This window comes from Sinohyriopsis cumingii, chromosome 13 (genome assembly GCF_028554795.1).
Source record: "Sinohyriopsis cumingii isolate HCF-2022 chromosome 13, ASM2855479v2, whole genome shotgun sequence".
NCBI lineage: Eukaryota > Metazoa > Mollusca > Bivalvia > Unionida > Unionidae > Sinohyriopsis > Sinohyriopsis cumingii.
In genome coordinates, this window is record NC_142973.1 from 43,531,743 (window position 1) to 43,547,581 (window position 15,839).

At 34.1% G+C, this 15,839-nt stretch overlaps 1 protein-coding gene across 1 annotated transcript in view; it reads left to right on the top strand.

Moving 5' to 3' along the window:
• Positions 1 to 11,750, top strand: part of LOC149785310 (kinesin-like protein KIF27) — a 168,864-nt gene extending 157,114 nt beyond the window's left edge. The window contains exon 36 of the mRNA XM_089979203.1: positions 747 to 11,750. Coding sequence (XP_089835329.1) covers positions 747 to 781 — 35 coding nt within the window. The 3' untranslated portion in view covers positions 782 to 11,750. The remainder of the gene's footprint in view (positions 1 to 746) is intronic.
• The last annotated feature ends 4,089 nt before the right edge of the window (positions 11,751 to 15,839 follow it).

Below are 15,839 nucleotides of genomic sequence, written 5' to 3' on the forward strand. Positions count from 1 at the left end.
TATTCACAGATTAAATATTCTGCAGGGAGCCCCAGGTGGCAAAGTGGTTTAAGGCACTCAACTTTACAAGTCACTCACACATATCACCTCTGTCTGCGCTAGTTCAAGTATTGCCTCAACCAACATGGATATGTGAGAAAGCTTGCCAGTAGCTTCCTGTGGGTTGGTGGTTCTTTCTATGGTCATCTTGGATTCTTCAGTTACTAAACATACATGCCATCATATGTAGCCTATCATGTGCTGAAAAATGGCATTAAACCCCACAAGACAATATATTCAACTGATTAGATTCTGAAGGTACTTTGTATCACAGATATTTGTATCTGTGCTTTGAACACCTCCGCTGCATTAATGGTGACTGCCATGAGAAGCACATAGTTTCACTGAAATAGAGTTTGATATAGAAGGAATACTTTGAGGTGTTTGATTGGTACAAATGAAAGTTTATGAATTTGTCTAATTCTAGAGTCTTTAAAAATTAGTTCCTCTGATGGGCATATAGCAATACAGTGATAAACTTTTTTGTAGAAAATATAAAGTGAGCAAGTTCTAAGCAAAAAAACAAATTAACTTACATCAGCTTGTTTGTATGCATATATTGAAGATATCGTTATATTTTCATATTATTGTAGCAGTTTTGCATATATTTGTAAGTTTTTTTTAACTATTTTGGGTTTGGATATTTTGGTCTGCAGTTGGGACATGTTTTATCATCACCTATAGCTGGTCTCTTTTTTTTTTTACAGATTCTCTGGACCCAGGTGAAAATCCCTGGAAATGACAGAATGTGTGTTTTCAGTTTTTTCGATAAAATTTTTGGTAACCTGTACCAGCATTTATCGCCATTGTAGACTGAACTACTGACTTGACAATGCTCAGTATCTGTGACGTACTAATGATGAAAACAATTGAGTTGCAGTCTACATTCCATGTAGTATTCCATTAAGTTATTATACACTATGGACATAAAATAACAGAATTCATGGCAACTGGATCTGTTTGTATCTGTATCAGAAGCGGAATTTAGTTCCACCATGTTTGTTATTGAGTTTTATTGTACTCTTCTTAGGGCTTTCCTGTAAAATGTACTTGGACCCAGGGAAGGAACTTTTAATGTGGGGTAGTAACCCATGATCCAGTATAGAGTTTTGTACCCTATTCATAGGAACTCTTCAGAGACCATGGCATATATATTGAAAAATGTGCCTTTCCAAGGTACCGCATATGTTATGGTACAGCCCTTGCATAGAGGACGTGTCACTTTGCCTGAATTAATTTTGAAAAGTAGGATTAAGATCTGTAATTTTGCATCTTCCATGCTTTGCATCTTCCATGCAAGTCCAGACAGATTGTTGAATTTAAGATAAAAATTCAAAGTAAATTCTATCATATTTTTCATTTACAAATTTCTTTATTTGTATCATACATGTTTTAATCAAAAGAAGTAAACTTACATGGTCAGCTGTCATGTGGGCATTTATATGTGGATTGTTTTGCATGGAGAACTGTCATTTCTAACCTGTCATCAGTCATTTTCATTGGACATATTCCATTTGAATAAATCCAAAAATACCAGTGCTAAAGCTAACAGCCAACTACCTGCATTGAAAGTAAAATTAAGGACTTATTTTGTGATTCTAGAATAATAATCAAAACTCAGATTTACACTGTATGGACTTGTATATGTTGAAACCACACTAATAGGGTTTTCATGGCTAAATGTTGGGTTATATTGGTTATACATGGAATAGGGCTTATGGTTACTAAATAAGGGTTAGTGATATTGGTTATACATGTTATAGGGCTTATGGTAGATTAGCCATGCACACATGATTCTCCTTTATAGAATGGGCTTTGCACACACTTCATAAAACATTTAAAGTGTAATTTTGATCAGTATTCTAGAATCTTTTATACACTGTTAATGTTGTCATTTTCCGAATATTATAAATACTTGTAGATAAATGTGCTGACAATCTGTCCAGTGCCAGCCTGAACTGGGTAATTTTGCATAGACAAACATGGATTAGTGATGTTTATGTATTCTGTTGAGTTTTAAATTGTAATTGAATATCTGTTACACCTGGATTATATTTGTATGTAAGTATAATAATTAGGAATTGTTTATAAGTACATTCTTTTTTAATGTTTAGGTCAACTGAATAAATGAACCCAACTTTTAGATGAACAAATATTATTAACTGAAGACCTTGTCCTGTGCATTCCTTTGCTTAATTGTGCAAATGCATTAGAAAGATATTTATCTAACGAGTGTTACATAATTGCCGTATTTCCTAGACAGTGGACATAAGTCATTCTGGAGTGTACAACATGTTGAAATAGCAGCACTACCTGTATGAAACATATTTGACATGCTGAACTGAACATTGATATTACCAGGTCTCTTTTTTATTATTTGTTATCTTAATAAAATACTAAATTGTTAATTGACCCATGCTTTTCAGGATGATTTTAGCCATGAAATAGATTAAATTAAAGAAAAGAATAAGAGATCGCAAAATAAAAATCTTATTTGCTGTAGCAGTAGAAATTGTAGCAGTTCAAATATCAGAAGAAACTGGTGAAGAGGTTGTGAAAATTTTGTTCTAAAAATTTAGGAGCCTTGTTAAAAAATACCTGCATATACTTGCTTAGAAGTTGAGTCCACATACAAACTGCACAGACCCAGATCTGCTGTTGCACAGTAGGCAGCTATAAGACATTAGTATCATATAAATGTTTGTGCAACTGTATGTTTGTTGTGTTTCATATGCAGAGGAAGATGTTACATTTGGTTAAATTCATAGTTTCGGGTAATGAAAGATCTGTTACATTATATTTCATTGTATAAATGAACTAGTCTTTGAAGTTACGTTAAATAAAATTAACTTGGTTGTGTCCAGAATCAGACATTAGTATTAATTGATTTATGATCTGATGAAAGTATTAATTCTCAGAAAGCACATGATTCAGCTGATGTTCAAAATTTTGATCAGCATTGCCATGATTTGATAGCTTTGATAAATAGAGGATATTATGCAGGTGTTTATTAGATATGACATTTATGACACAAGTTTAATACATGTAATTTTAAATGCCACAAGATGCCAGTATAGCGCTTTTCTGATTTATTGGCTCACCCCCATCTCTTGCCACCCATGGTTACCGCCAATAAATTTGAACTGACCAGTCAATTTGCTCCTTAATTACCACTTCATTGGCTACCCACTGTATTCTCCATCCATCAAAAATACTCTGGGAATAAATTACATTTAAATAATGACCACAGGCCTTGAACATCTGCCATGTTTGTCAAAATGTGTTAGTTAATTAAATTATTGACCATCTCCAGTAATAATGACAAGTATTATCTTGGCTCGGTTTCAATGACCTAGACAAAGCAATTGAGACTACCACCAGTCACTGTTTCAGCTGACTGGCTTTAAGGCCTTTAACAGTGATAGCCAGTGTAACTTTCATGTAAACAACAAGGATCACCATGAGTGCAGTTATATTAATTAAAAGAAAGCTGATGTAAGCTAGAGTAAAATGTTGACGTGTGGAGGAGATGATCTGTCCGCCTCATATCAAGGTATAAAATCAGAGATGGAGTCATGTAAGTGCAAGAAAATTGTGCTAGATCCTGTTCATACTGTTAAGGACTTCGTAATGCTAGGGTTGGAAATCAAATTAATACTGTGTTTATTGGTATCTAGCCATATTAATAACAGAAGAATAAAGAATAGACTTTGTTTAGGATCAGAATTAAAATCTTACATATTTTCTCACATTTCAGGGTATTTGGTTCATTCCATGTAGTATCATTCATCCATCCATACTTCCATCTATCATACATTCTTGTGAATGGATCTTGTAATGCATTTTTTGATGGATTACGATGAAACCTGGTAAATATTATTGTCATCACCTGAAGTCATGCAAATCGGATTGCTCCTGCAATGTTTATAATAGTGATCTTATTAACTTGCAGCAGAATGCAGTGAACAACAAAACCTTGTGAAGACAATAGTCTCACTATTTTTCATGAATTGTCTTAAGATGTGTGTGTATGTAAATTTCTGTCCTTGCACAATTTTTATTAGAGTTATGACCCTTTTTGTCCGGAATCATGTGAACATTATTTATCTTGCAAGTTTGTTTTTTATGGATCACGATAAAACTTGGTACATATTTTGTTCATCATGTAAAAATGCACATGTTAACAAATCCACAATTTTAAGTGGGTGTAATATGCTACAATGTTAACGGGGCCCTGAGTGGCCAAGTGGTCTAAAGCGCTGTCCGTTATGGATCACTGCCATCTCACCTCTGTCTGCGTGGGTTCGAGTCTCGGATTCAGCCAATGTGGGTATGTGAGAAAGCTTGCCAGTAGCTTTCTCGTGGGTAGGTGGTTCTTTCCGGGGTTTTCCCGGGTTCTTCCTCCACCATTAATACTGGCCGCCATGTATAGCCTATCGTGTGCTGAAAAATGGTGTTAAACCCTACAACAACAACAACAACAATGTTATCCATCCATCTCTTTATTAATTTTTGCTTGCCCATAACTTGATAATGGTTAAATAGATTTTAATGAAAATTTGCCAAAGATATTTTAATACAACTTTGTCCAAGCATATTTGATGACAGACAGTGTCTGATGTACTACAATCATGTTCTTGTTATAAGGTCAAGGACACAGCAAGGATACATATGTCTCTGACATGTATCCTTGTCCCAAAACAAACTTTTGAACTACTGGAGATATTTTAATCAAACTTTAGCTATTTTTATACCACGACTATACAGATTCAGTGAGAACATCCAGGACTTATACCATCAAATTGAGAAAGAAACCTGGATAATTTTTTGCCATTGGAACTAGATTTGGAACTACTTTGTGCACATGGTGCAATGTAGCTGCAGAAGGAGACAAAATCATTGTCTGCCTTTTCTGTTGCAACATATGTGGTGCACACTGCCAGAGGCAATCATCAAATCCATCAATTTTATGCGTGTATTTCCACAAGACCACTCTGGTGGCCTAAGTGGTCATAGCATCCACCTCAGATGTGGGATGTCATGGGTTCGAACCCTGGCCGAGTCGTACCAAAAACTATTAAAAATGGTACTAACAGCTGCCTCACTAGGTGCTCAGCGTTAAGAGGTTAGTATTAGGACTGGTCAGACTGGTGTCAGGATGGTTAATGTGACTTGGTGGGACATGATGCTATATGCCTGTGGCATGATGCCCAGTGCTAGAATATCACTGTAAACTGCCACACTGTAGACATCATACCAGTATGACTGAATTTTTTAAAAAGTTATGTTAAAAATCCAAATGACACACACACATTTCAACAGCTGCATGCGAGGCTATTTCATGACTTGACAGAATGGCAGAACAACTTTTTGGTTGTTGATAGAGTGTCAAGTGCCATAGCCAGACCCCCTATCTCAGGTTCAAGGTCATGACAGTGGAAGTTATTAATCTGTAATCTCAGTACATGCACAACTTGGGCATTTCATGTGCCATTTGCAGTATTTGTGTTGTAAGAGCTTTTATCTTTTTTGACTTACAGCTGGATGCAGTACATGACAGAATTTTGTGAATGCACCTACTCTGACAGTTTTCAGTGAATTCCTTGAAACTTAGTACATATTATAGTCATCATCAGAAGATACGCATGTTGACAGTTTGGTGTACTTAAACTGTTGTCAGGAGAGGCATGCACTTTTTAAAACTTTGAATGCATCTCCATCATGGGATACGCAAGTTCATATTTACATGGTCAGATTACTCTCCCTTCATCAGAGTTGTCTTTTAAGCTGAGTAACAGAATTGTATAGGATATATATGTCTTCATGTTTGTGTCCCTTAGAATCCATGACAAATTTATTCTTTATGGATCAGGATATATAAACATTTTTCAGCATTATTATATGATATTGAATCAGATTTTTAGACTACATAATACTTGTAGTATATATGTATATATATATATATATATATATATATATATATATATATATATATATATATATATAAAACACAAGACCACATTTTTTGACAGGTGTAATTTTCATTGTAACATTTTCAAATCAGAATGTGAGATAATGTTGTGAGAGAGGGAAAGATAATTATATGTTGCTGTTTTAATGGGGATATTTTAAATGGGATGCGTGTACCAAAATATTGCAAACTTCTACTAATAAAAATTTTGTAACATACTCTGCATTATTATGTTGTAATGTACAAAAGAAAACTAATTTAAAATAACGTGTCTTTGGAGAGGATATCTTTTGCTTTGTTTAGTCAGAATAAAATTAAAAGTGAAAATTGTTTTTGAAGACATGATAAAATAACTTAATGTGCTAATTCTTTGGGTCAAAAGAGTTCTTAACACGTGAAAATATGTTGGATTTTTAAAAAAATGAAAATTCAGAATTTTATCTTGGTTTGTTTTCCTGTATGACCATTACAAGAACAGTCGAGGTGCTTAGTATTATTTCTGCATTTATTATGTGATTTTTTTTGTGTGTTTCTATAGGTAAGGCTTTCATGGGTTTGTCATATAAACAGAGAATAATTGTTATTTTTATTGTTTATTTGAGTTTGGCATGAAGTTTGATTAGATTGTCGACTTTGACCTGTCGGATTGTGATTTTTATTTCTGATTTCTTTGATCTAGAATTTAAATCAGCTTATACTCTAGATGTGGAATATTAGGAACTAAATTTATAGAATTCAAATGATTTGATTTCAGAAATTAAATTTCTCTTATTTTTGTTGGTTTTAATAGCACTTTTAACACATTATTGGCTGTATCATGCCTAGAAAGTGGGGGCTAAGTGTCTTTCCCAAGGAAAGGTCAAAGTAGCCAACCCAGGCTTGTCTGGGCAGATATTGAATCCATGGCCATTGGATTATGAGTCAGACCCTACTGTCTGAGCTACCATGGCTACCAATTTTAGAATTTAAGACATTATCGAAGATAATTTGAGAATTTATGCAAGGACCCTAATCATGTGGTCATTGCCAGGCAAGAGATAATTCAGGAAACCACTGAACAGACACCAATAAGGAGTTACATGCTTCCAGATGAAAGATAATCAAGCTTACTAATTAACACCACATTTTCTTTCAAATTTAAGTTTTCTTTTGAAAATTTTCTGCTTTTTGGGGAGATAAATTTTGGGGTTATAGAACTTATTTTATTCATGAAAATTAGTTAATAGATACAGAAATTGTAACAGAATTTTGTACATGTTATAAAATGAAACAGGCCATAGTAACAGACTGTAAGTTGATCATGTTGCTTTGTAGTCGGCTGACAAACTTGACTAATACTTAGTAATAAATCAAAATGTGTCAGGCTTGAGATTAGGCAGCAGTCCAATGGAATGTTGTATAAAAAATATGACTGACAGCTGCTGTTTGCTCAGCGGAACCGTGGGATGCATTAGCTGCTGTCTTATCATAGATACTCATAGGTGGGGGCCAACTGCAAACTCACAGACCCAGATCTACCATTTCATAATGTGCTGGCTGATATTGGTCTATGCCATTTATTATGACTGATCAGTAGAACAAACAACATAGACCCTGATCTGGCAGTGCATTATGTTACAGCAGATCGGGGTCTATGTTGCCTGCAGTTCAACTCGACTTTTTTTCAAGTATGTTAGGCATTACATGTGGCAGCATGACAGAAATAATTTCTTCCTTTTCTTTCCTTTTCTGAGCAAATATATTTTTAGTTACAACTTAAATTATACAGTATGTAAATTATTCTATGTGAAAATTATTGGGTTCAAGTAATACTGTCATTTTGTCTGTCATAATGTTGTATTACTTGGGCACATTTCTGTTTGTTTGTTCAAGGATTGCAAGATTTTTCTTTGTTAAATTTGTTTTTTCCAGCTATAGATCATAGCCAAACTTAAGGTTTTGAAAATGCTTCCTACTTTTTAAAGTGTTAAGTATTCTGTAAGTTTCATCATTAAAAATATGTTTCATTTCTAATGATATATCTGCTAGCAGTTTGGTTGTGTATAGTTTATTTTCTGTAGCTGTTTATTTTTTATCTTGTTATCTGAACATTGAATGAAATCATTGAATGTCTTTGTTTTGACTTGAAAATTCGCCCTTGTGTTAAAACTGTGGAGTAATTGTGTTTAGGTTTTTTTATAGTTATAGGGGTGTATTCATGGGCTATTATCATAAAGCATATACGCAGGTAATGTACAATGTACTTTAAACAGTTTAGCTGTAAGTAAACCATGTATTGGGTTCCTAAACATATTCCAAACACTCAAAGTTACATTAGAAGATACTGTTGACTATATGATTAGAACTGATATATGAAATATTTTACCAAGTAGAGCCAAAGATTATTGTATGTAAGATATATAAAAATATATAGAAAAGAAAGAAAGAGAAAGTTATAAAAATTACAGTAAAACATAGATATCTACTTGCATGCACTTGTTTAAATCATATCCTCATAAGCATTATTAATCAGATATTCATGGTTCTGTGAATTATTTCTTATCTACAAATGAACAAAAGCAACTTGTTTTGGAAAAAACGTAGTACATAGTCACACACTGAAGATAACAATCTTTTATGGTTTATTTACTGAAGACTGTTCCATAAAACATATTTGGGGTTCAGGGAAGGAATGTTCATTTTAGTCCCAGTGCATGAAAGTAGCATAGATGTATGCCAAAATTTTCTTCACTGTGCATGCTTTGTAGATAAAATTGTTATCCTGCTATAGTTTAAGCATATGTCTGTTGATTTTAGAGATGAAGAACCAGTCACAGAATAGTGGGTATTAGTTGTATGCACAGTTTGTGTGACTTGAAGGAAAGCTCTCATTTGAAGGTGATTTTCTATATACTGTAAATTTTCCTACCAAACTTTAAATTTCATTGTCAGTATAAAAAAAAAGCCACATATTGCTGTTTAAGAGTTCTAGACGTATTTGTTTTAATCAAGTGTAATATATTTTCAGATGGCGAACTTATACCCCCAGCGTTACTTATGACCAATACCATGCTTCATTTCTTCATAGGTGGTATATAGATTATCAGATTTCTGTGTTTTACTGTATTTTGTTTTGTAGTTACCACATTTACTTGCTGAGAAGTCATATCTAACTGCAGATTGAACAGACACCAATCTACCATTGCATAATGCAAACATCAGATCTGGATTTACAGTTTGTTTTGGAATAATCACAGGAACAAACTGCATAGACCCTGATCTGCCAATGCATTATATGATAGCAGATCAATCAGGCCTGTGTTGTTTGCAGTTGGGCTCAACTCATATGTGAAGATAGATGGTAAATGTATTGTACCATATGAAATGGAACAAATGGATCAGCCTGTTTTTGAATGCTTGAAATCCCAACCTTTATTAAGTGACATGTGGTTGTCTACCTTGAATATATGAAAGTGTAAACATAGTAGTCTGAACACAACTTGAGCGACAGTAATGTACATTTATGTCATTTATGTGTGTGTGTGTCTGGCCTATCTCTAAGAAAATAAGAATGAAAATTGATCTCTTATCATTCACATTAAGAATGTCATCTGTTTTGTAAACATTTTTGCTTGTAATATCAACTCTACAGGGAAATGTTTAAATTATTTTACTGCCTTTTTTTAATATAAAACTTAAGTTTTTAAAGTCTAGCTTCCGTCCACATGTTAAATTGCCTGCTGTATGTATTATACCATAATAATTTGATCTACTTGTTTTTTATTTGAATATTACTACACATATCATGTAAATTCCCATGAATCTTAAATATTTTGTACTGGTTTGTACACTTTTTTTTCTCCCCTAAGATGACATTATTTTGAAATTTTGCATTTCTAGGTTAGATATCATCTTGCAGGTTGTCCTGAAACCTATTTTGTCCACTCACTGAATTAAAAACCTTTAAAGAAAGTCTCATGAAACAATATGTTGATACAGTGGTTCATACGTGAGTGTTTGTTATATATAGAAAGTCATGTGTGAGTATTCATTACATATCGAGGGTCGTACATGAATGTTCATCACATATTAAATTTATGCAGTTGTATATTTACATGCTCCGAGCTGCTTGTAGCGAGTGGTATAATTGAATTATTAAATGAGTTTCACAACCTTCATATTCAGAAGGTCTGCCCCAAATGCCACACAAAACCAGTTACCACAGTGTTATAATGTATTCTTAATTCTATGTTACATTTTTGTCAGTTTCAGAGATAAAATATGCTTTACATTAGTTTTAAAAATACTGCACATTATAAGTGCACATGATAATTATGTAGTAGCTTAATCTGGCACAAACTATGTAATAAAAGCAAGTTGGAGATTCTGTTTATCGTAGAATTACGTATTACTTTGCAGTTTCATTCTTTTTTTCTTCTCATTGTGACATAAGACTTTATGATGCAAAGTTATGTTTCTAAATTTTAACTTATTTGAAGTATATGTATATGGTATGTAAATCATTATTTTATGTGTATCACATATAGATTCCATTGTCAGAGCTTTATGTCATACGACAAGGTCAAGGTCACTTTTTGTGACAATCCCATTTATCATGTTTGTGCTTTGCTTTTGATACAGCATAAAAATGTAGCCAACTATGCATTTTGTGTGTATGTCACATTAATGATGATGGGTATTTGGTCAAATTACATTTACTGCCATGGATCACTAATTTAAGTCAGACCAATGATTTTTGACCGATCCATATTGTACATGGCATTTTCCCATATTGTCCTGTACAGATAATAAAATATTGTATGGCTTTGAAGGTACTTATATTTGAAGATGCCCCACTTTAAGGGGTCAAAGTAGGTAAATTCTATTTTCTTCACAGGAGGATTATTTACATTTGAAATTTGCATTATTAATTTTTAACAGCCACATGATCAAGTAATGTTTGTAACTGACTAATAAAAAAAGAATCCACATCACTGGGGCAGATTCAATATTTTTTATCAAAGTACACAGGAAGTCCTATTTGTGAACTGTGTCCTTAGCTCATGGTCACAGTACATCTTTTGGTCATCTCAGAACTTATGTTTCTCATTATTGTTTTTTATTTTGTTTGTTGTTTTTGGTGGGGGGGGGGGTTCTTCAGAATGAGCATTATGTTGCTAAATGCTCAGTCAATTCAGTCTTTTTTAAAAATGATTTTCATTTACTGTAACCAGTACTGTGTCTGTAACCAGTATGTCAATGGACAAAGATTTAACAAATACCCAGCCTTTGTTTTCCATTATGGGCTGTGGTGGTTCATTGGTTCAGCAATTGGATTCCTGACCAGAAGGATGTGGGTTTGATTCCCACAATCGAATCTACCTGGATCAGCTACCATGATTTGTCTATCAGTAAGTCATTTTTATTGCTCCAGCATAAAATAACTTAAGAAAGACCATACCAAGCCACCACTTACCATGGATGCAGCTGTTTGAATTTTCATATATGTAGTTGCTCTTGTTTAAATTATTTGTTTTATTTTAATCATATGTTTGTAAACCACAAATATAAATGCATTTTGTAGAAGTGTGAAAAATGGTTGGAAATGTATCAGAGCTATTTCTTGTGATCTCACATTGCATGTATGGTACATATCACTGAATCTCATTGAATCACATTGTTCATCCTTTGTCGTACTCCATTTTTTTAAGTAGGAGTTTTTATATACAGCTGAGTGATGAAATAAAAATGTGAAAGAATATCATGTAATTGACTAATTTCTATGTCATGAAACCTATAATTTCATATTCATTTAGTTTACTATTGTTGTTTCCTACATTTGTTCATACATACATTCTGATACATTTGTCTGTTCATACATACATTCTGATACATTTGTTCATACATACATCCTGATACATTTGTCTGTTCATACATACATTCTGATACACTTGTCTGTTCATACATACATCCTGATACATTTGTTCATACATACATCCTGATACATTTTGGCTTTATGTCACCATATATGGGTGGGGGGGATCGTGTTTCATGAACATAATTCTGGTCCAGTTAAACTTACAGGTCTATTTTCCTTAAGGACACACATTACTAATGATATGGAAAAATAAGATCCAGTCAGGAAATGGGGGAAGATTAAATAGACTATATATCGGTTTGGGTGTCCAGGATTAGTTGATAATGAATTATAGAATTTAGTAAAAAGAATTTTTTGAGAGCTTATCCTAGTTGTAACAGAAAAAAATAAAGATATTGTTTTATTGATGGAATTTCAATCCTTTAACAGTCTTGAATTTGGAACACTCGTTAATGAAATTTGCACTGAACTCTTTGGTGTGGAATTGAAAGCACATTTCAAACACATGTATGTCCAGAAAATGCCACAGTTTATATCCTTTTCTCTGTATAGAATCTGACATCCAGGTTTCATCTATACTGATAAATATAGGTTTGATCATGAAATTTTAAGTTTTTTAAGTTTTAATATCATGGTGTTTCCATAGGTTTACTATGAGAACTGAATTAGTACCATGAGTCCTATAGACAGCTACAGCAATACAGGACTCCACATATGCAAGTGCAATTAACTTTGCTATAAATGCATTCATATGGTTCTAGTTGTTGATAACAATTACCTTATGTAAACTGCAGATATATCAGCTGTTGCCAAGAAGGGGGGCTTGTAGAGTGTATGGATTTGACTATGCTAGCTGGAGTATTTTGAACATTGGTTAATATCCATGTAATTACATATATAAAATTGATACAATTTACCATTTATAGAGTAGTTATGGTAGGCAATATGATATTTCCAAGTTGTGTTTTTAAACAGTATGCTTCAGATATGATCGCTTAGATCACTACTACCATACTTCATGGTGATGACCTCTCATGACTTTGCATCCCACTAATTTCTTTCAGTGAATATTTTGAAACTTCATAATTTTTATTTTAATGAACTTATACCTACCTTAGTTTAGTTTTAATTATGTGTGTTCTGGGGGAATTTTATGTATTTTCTGTCATTTTAATCTTCTTTTTTGTAATAATACATGTACATATAGAATGTCACCGTAACCTTTTACTCATGTAAGAGAATCAGATGAAATCTCACAAAATAGAATATTTTTTAACCACAAAAATATTCCGTCACACCAGTTGTACTATCCAGCATATCATACTCACTATCCAAAATGCCTTATGTTGGATTAGAATGTAATATCACAAAATATACTTTCCCTTACAACACAAAAATACTATCCATCACACTACTTATACCATAAAATATCCCAATTCCATCCAACACTCCATATACAAACTACCACAAGCGTTCTGTGTTAGCTCATTTGTCAGAGAATCAGATTAAGTCTCAAAAACTAAATATCCATTACACCACAAAAAATACTATTCATCACACCAACTATACCATTCAACACCCATTAAGCACACTATCCCAAAAGTCTTGTGTTTTAGCTTAGAATGTAAACGAAGAAGATGAAATCTCACAAAATAGTCTATCCCTTACACCACAAAAAATACTATCCATCACATCACTATACCATTCAGCATATCGTACTCACTATCTAAATTGCCTAGTGTTTTAGCTTAGAATGTAAGAGAAGGAGATGAAATCTCGCAAAATATACTATCTCTTACACCACAAAAAGGGGGCCCCAAGTGGCCGAGTGGACTAAAGCGCTATTCGTTACGGATCGCTGCCATCTCACCTCTGTCTGCGACGGTTCGAGTCTAGGATTCAGCCAATGTGGGTATGTGAGAAAGCTTGCCAGTAGCTTCTCGTGGGTCGGTGGTTCTTTCGGGTGTTTTCCCGGGTTCTTCCTCCACCATTAATACTGGCCGCCATGTATAGCCTATCGTGTGCTGAAAAATGGCGTTAAACCCCACAACAACAACAACACAAAAAATACTATCCATCACTATACCATCCAACATCCCATTACCGTCCAACACCCTTACACATACTATCCAAAACTCCTCTGCCATCATTATGTGGTGTCAGTGTCTGCGTGTATGGGTATTTGTCTAAAGTTTTAAAAAATCAAGACACAACAATGTTTGATGAACAGACTGACAAAATACTTCCCACTTGCAAACCTAAAGCGTGTACGTGAAGGAAAACATCCCTTCCATTTCAATTCTAACTAAAACACCCTAGATGGATAGAGACGTAAATGAGTACATATTCATACGGTGTCGATAAAAACAAAATACACATCGTTATTATAAAATTCAAGACCAAGAGACACGTTTTCTTACTCTTATATTCTATGGTAGATGTTACAATGAAATTTCACATCACATCATTTTTCTTTTGAGGCTATAGGCCAGTATATAGACTCAAACTGTCCATTTTTAAATTCCCATCTCTTCACTGACACAAGTTCTTCCTCCTCCTCGCTTTCTTCTTCTGAACCCCTCTCCTCTTTCACCTCTTGTTTCTGTTTCTTCTTTTTTTCTTAGGGCACTCTGAAGCCCAGTGTCCTTTCTTCTAACAAGGGTAACAGATATCTTGACTTTAGTCTCTCTTTCTTGGACGAAGCGGGCATTCTGGAGACAAATGCCCATGTACCCTGCAGATATAGCATACTTCATCAGCACTTATAAACTTTCATATGACTCTCATTACATCATCGACCAGAAGGGTACGTTTTGTTGCCACTTTCGCTGTGAATTATACTTTCGTATAACTCGCATCAAATCTTTAACCAACAAATCGATCTGTGTTGACTCTTCCATCATCTTGACTGTTTGAGAACTGAACGAATACTCTAACTCTAAACAGGTCTCATGCAGCCAATATTTCTCATTCAACAGTCTGTGTGGCAGCATCGTTCCTATCAAGCCAATCTTGATGTTTCCGTGTGGTGGGATCGAGGGTTTTGGATGCAACTGTATACATAGTCTCTGAAGTATGCCCAATTTTCCTCAACATTCTCGGGGATCGCATCAATTATGTCTAGTTGGCAGCACAGGTCTTCGACAAATGCCTGTTTCAGATTATTCTGCTTCAGTTTGGACATGAAGAGCTTTATTGGCGTTATTTTTGCTCTATGGTCCTCTACTTGGCTGAATCCGAATACTGAGCTTGGAGATTATGAACCTATGGTCAGTCTAGTACTCGGCACTTCTGATAGCCTTCGTCACTTGGACATCCTGCTTGTCTCTTTTTCTAAAATGACGTAGTCAGTGAGATGCCAGGCATGGAATGTGGATGCATCCAGCATGTCTTGTTGCTTTTTGGCAGGTGGAAGACTGTTGGTGATAAGGAGGTCGTCTTCAGTGCACTTCTTTAAAAGATGAGTACGTCGTTGCCGCATTTTCATTTGACACCTAGACGTGTCTGTTGATCTGTGACAAAAAATTATATGGTCATTACCTTCTAGTAGAAGCATTTTCTATGTGTATGTTAATTGTTGTATAAGTTGTAATCTAAAAACTGTAGCTAAAGTGGGATGATTTTAAAGAATTATATTTGGCTTGAGTATCTTTCATAAAATTCCATTTGTCCACCACGTGAAATGTGTCGAACGTGTGATTAAAAGATCATGAATATATTTAACTTTTTTTAAAAAAAATATTGTGGACTTAATATGGTGCTATTTTGCTATAAATCAGTGCAATATATTTTGTCCAGTTATTGACTTGGGGAAAATTAAAATGTTGGTTCCTAATATAATCGCGGTACACCGTGGTCCAAAACTGTTTATGGCACCCATATCCCCAATAAGCATCGGTTGGTGTGAAAATAGTATACTATTCATGTACGGAATATCGATAATTTATTTTTTGAGTGTGTGGTTTACAAGTA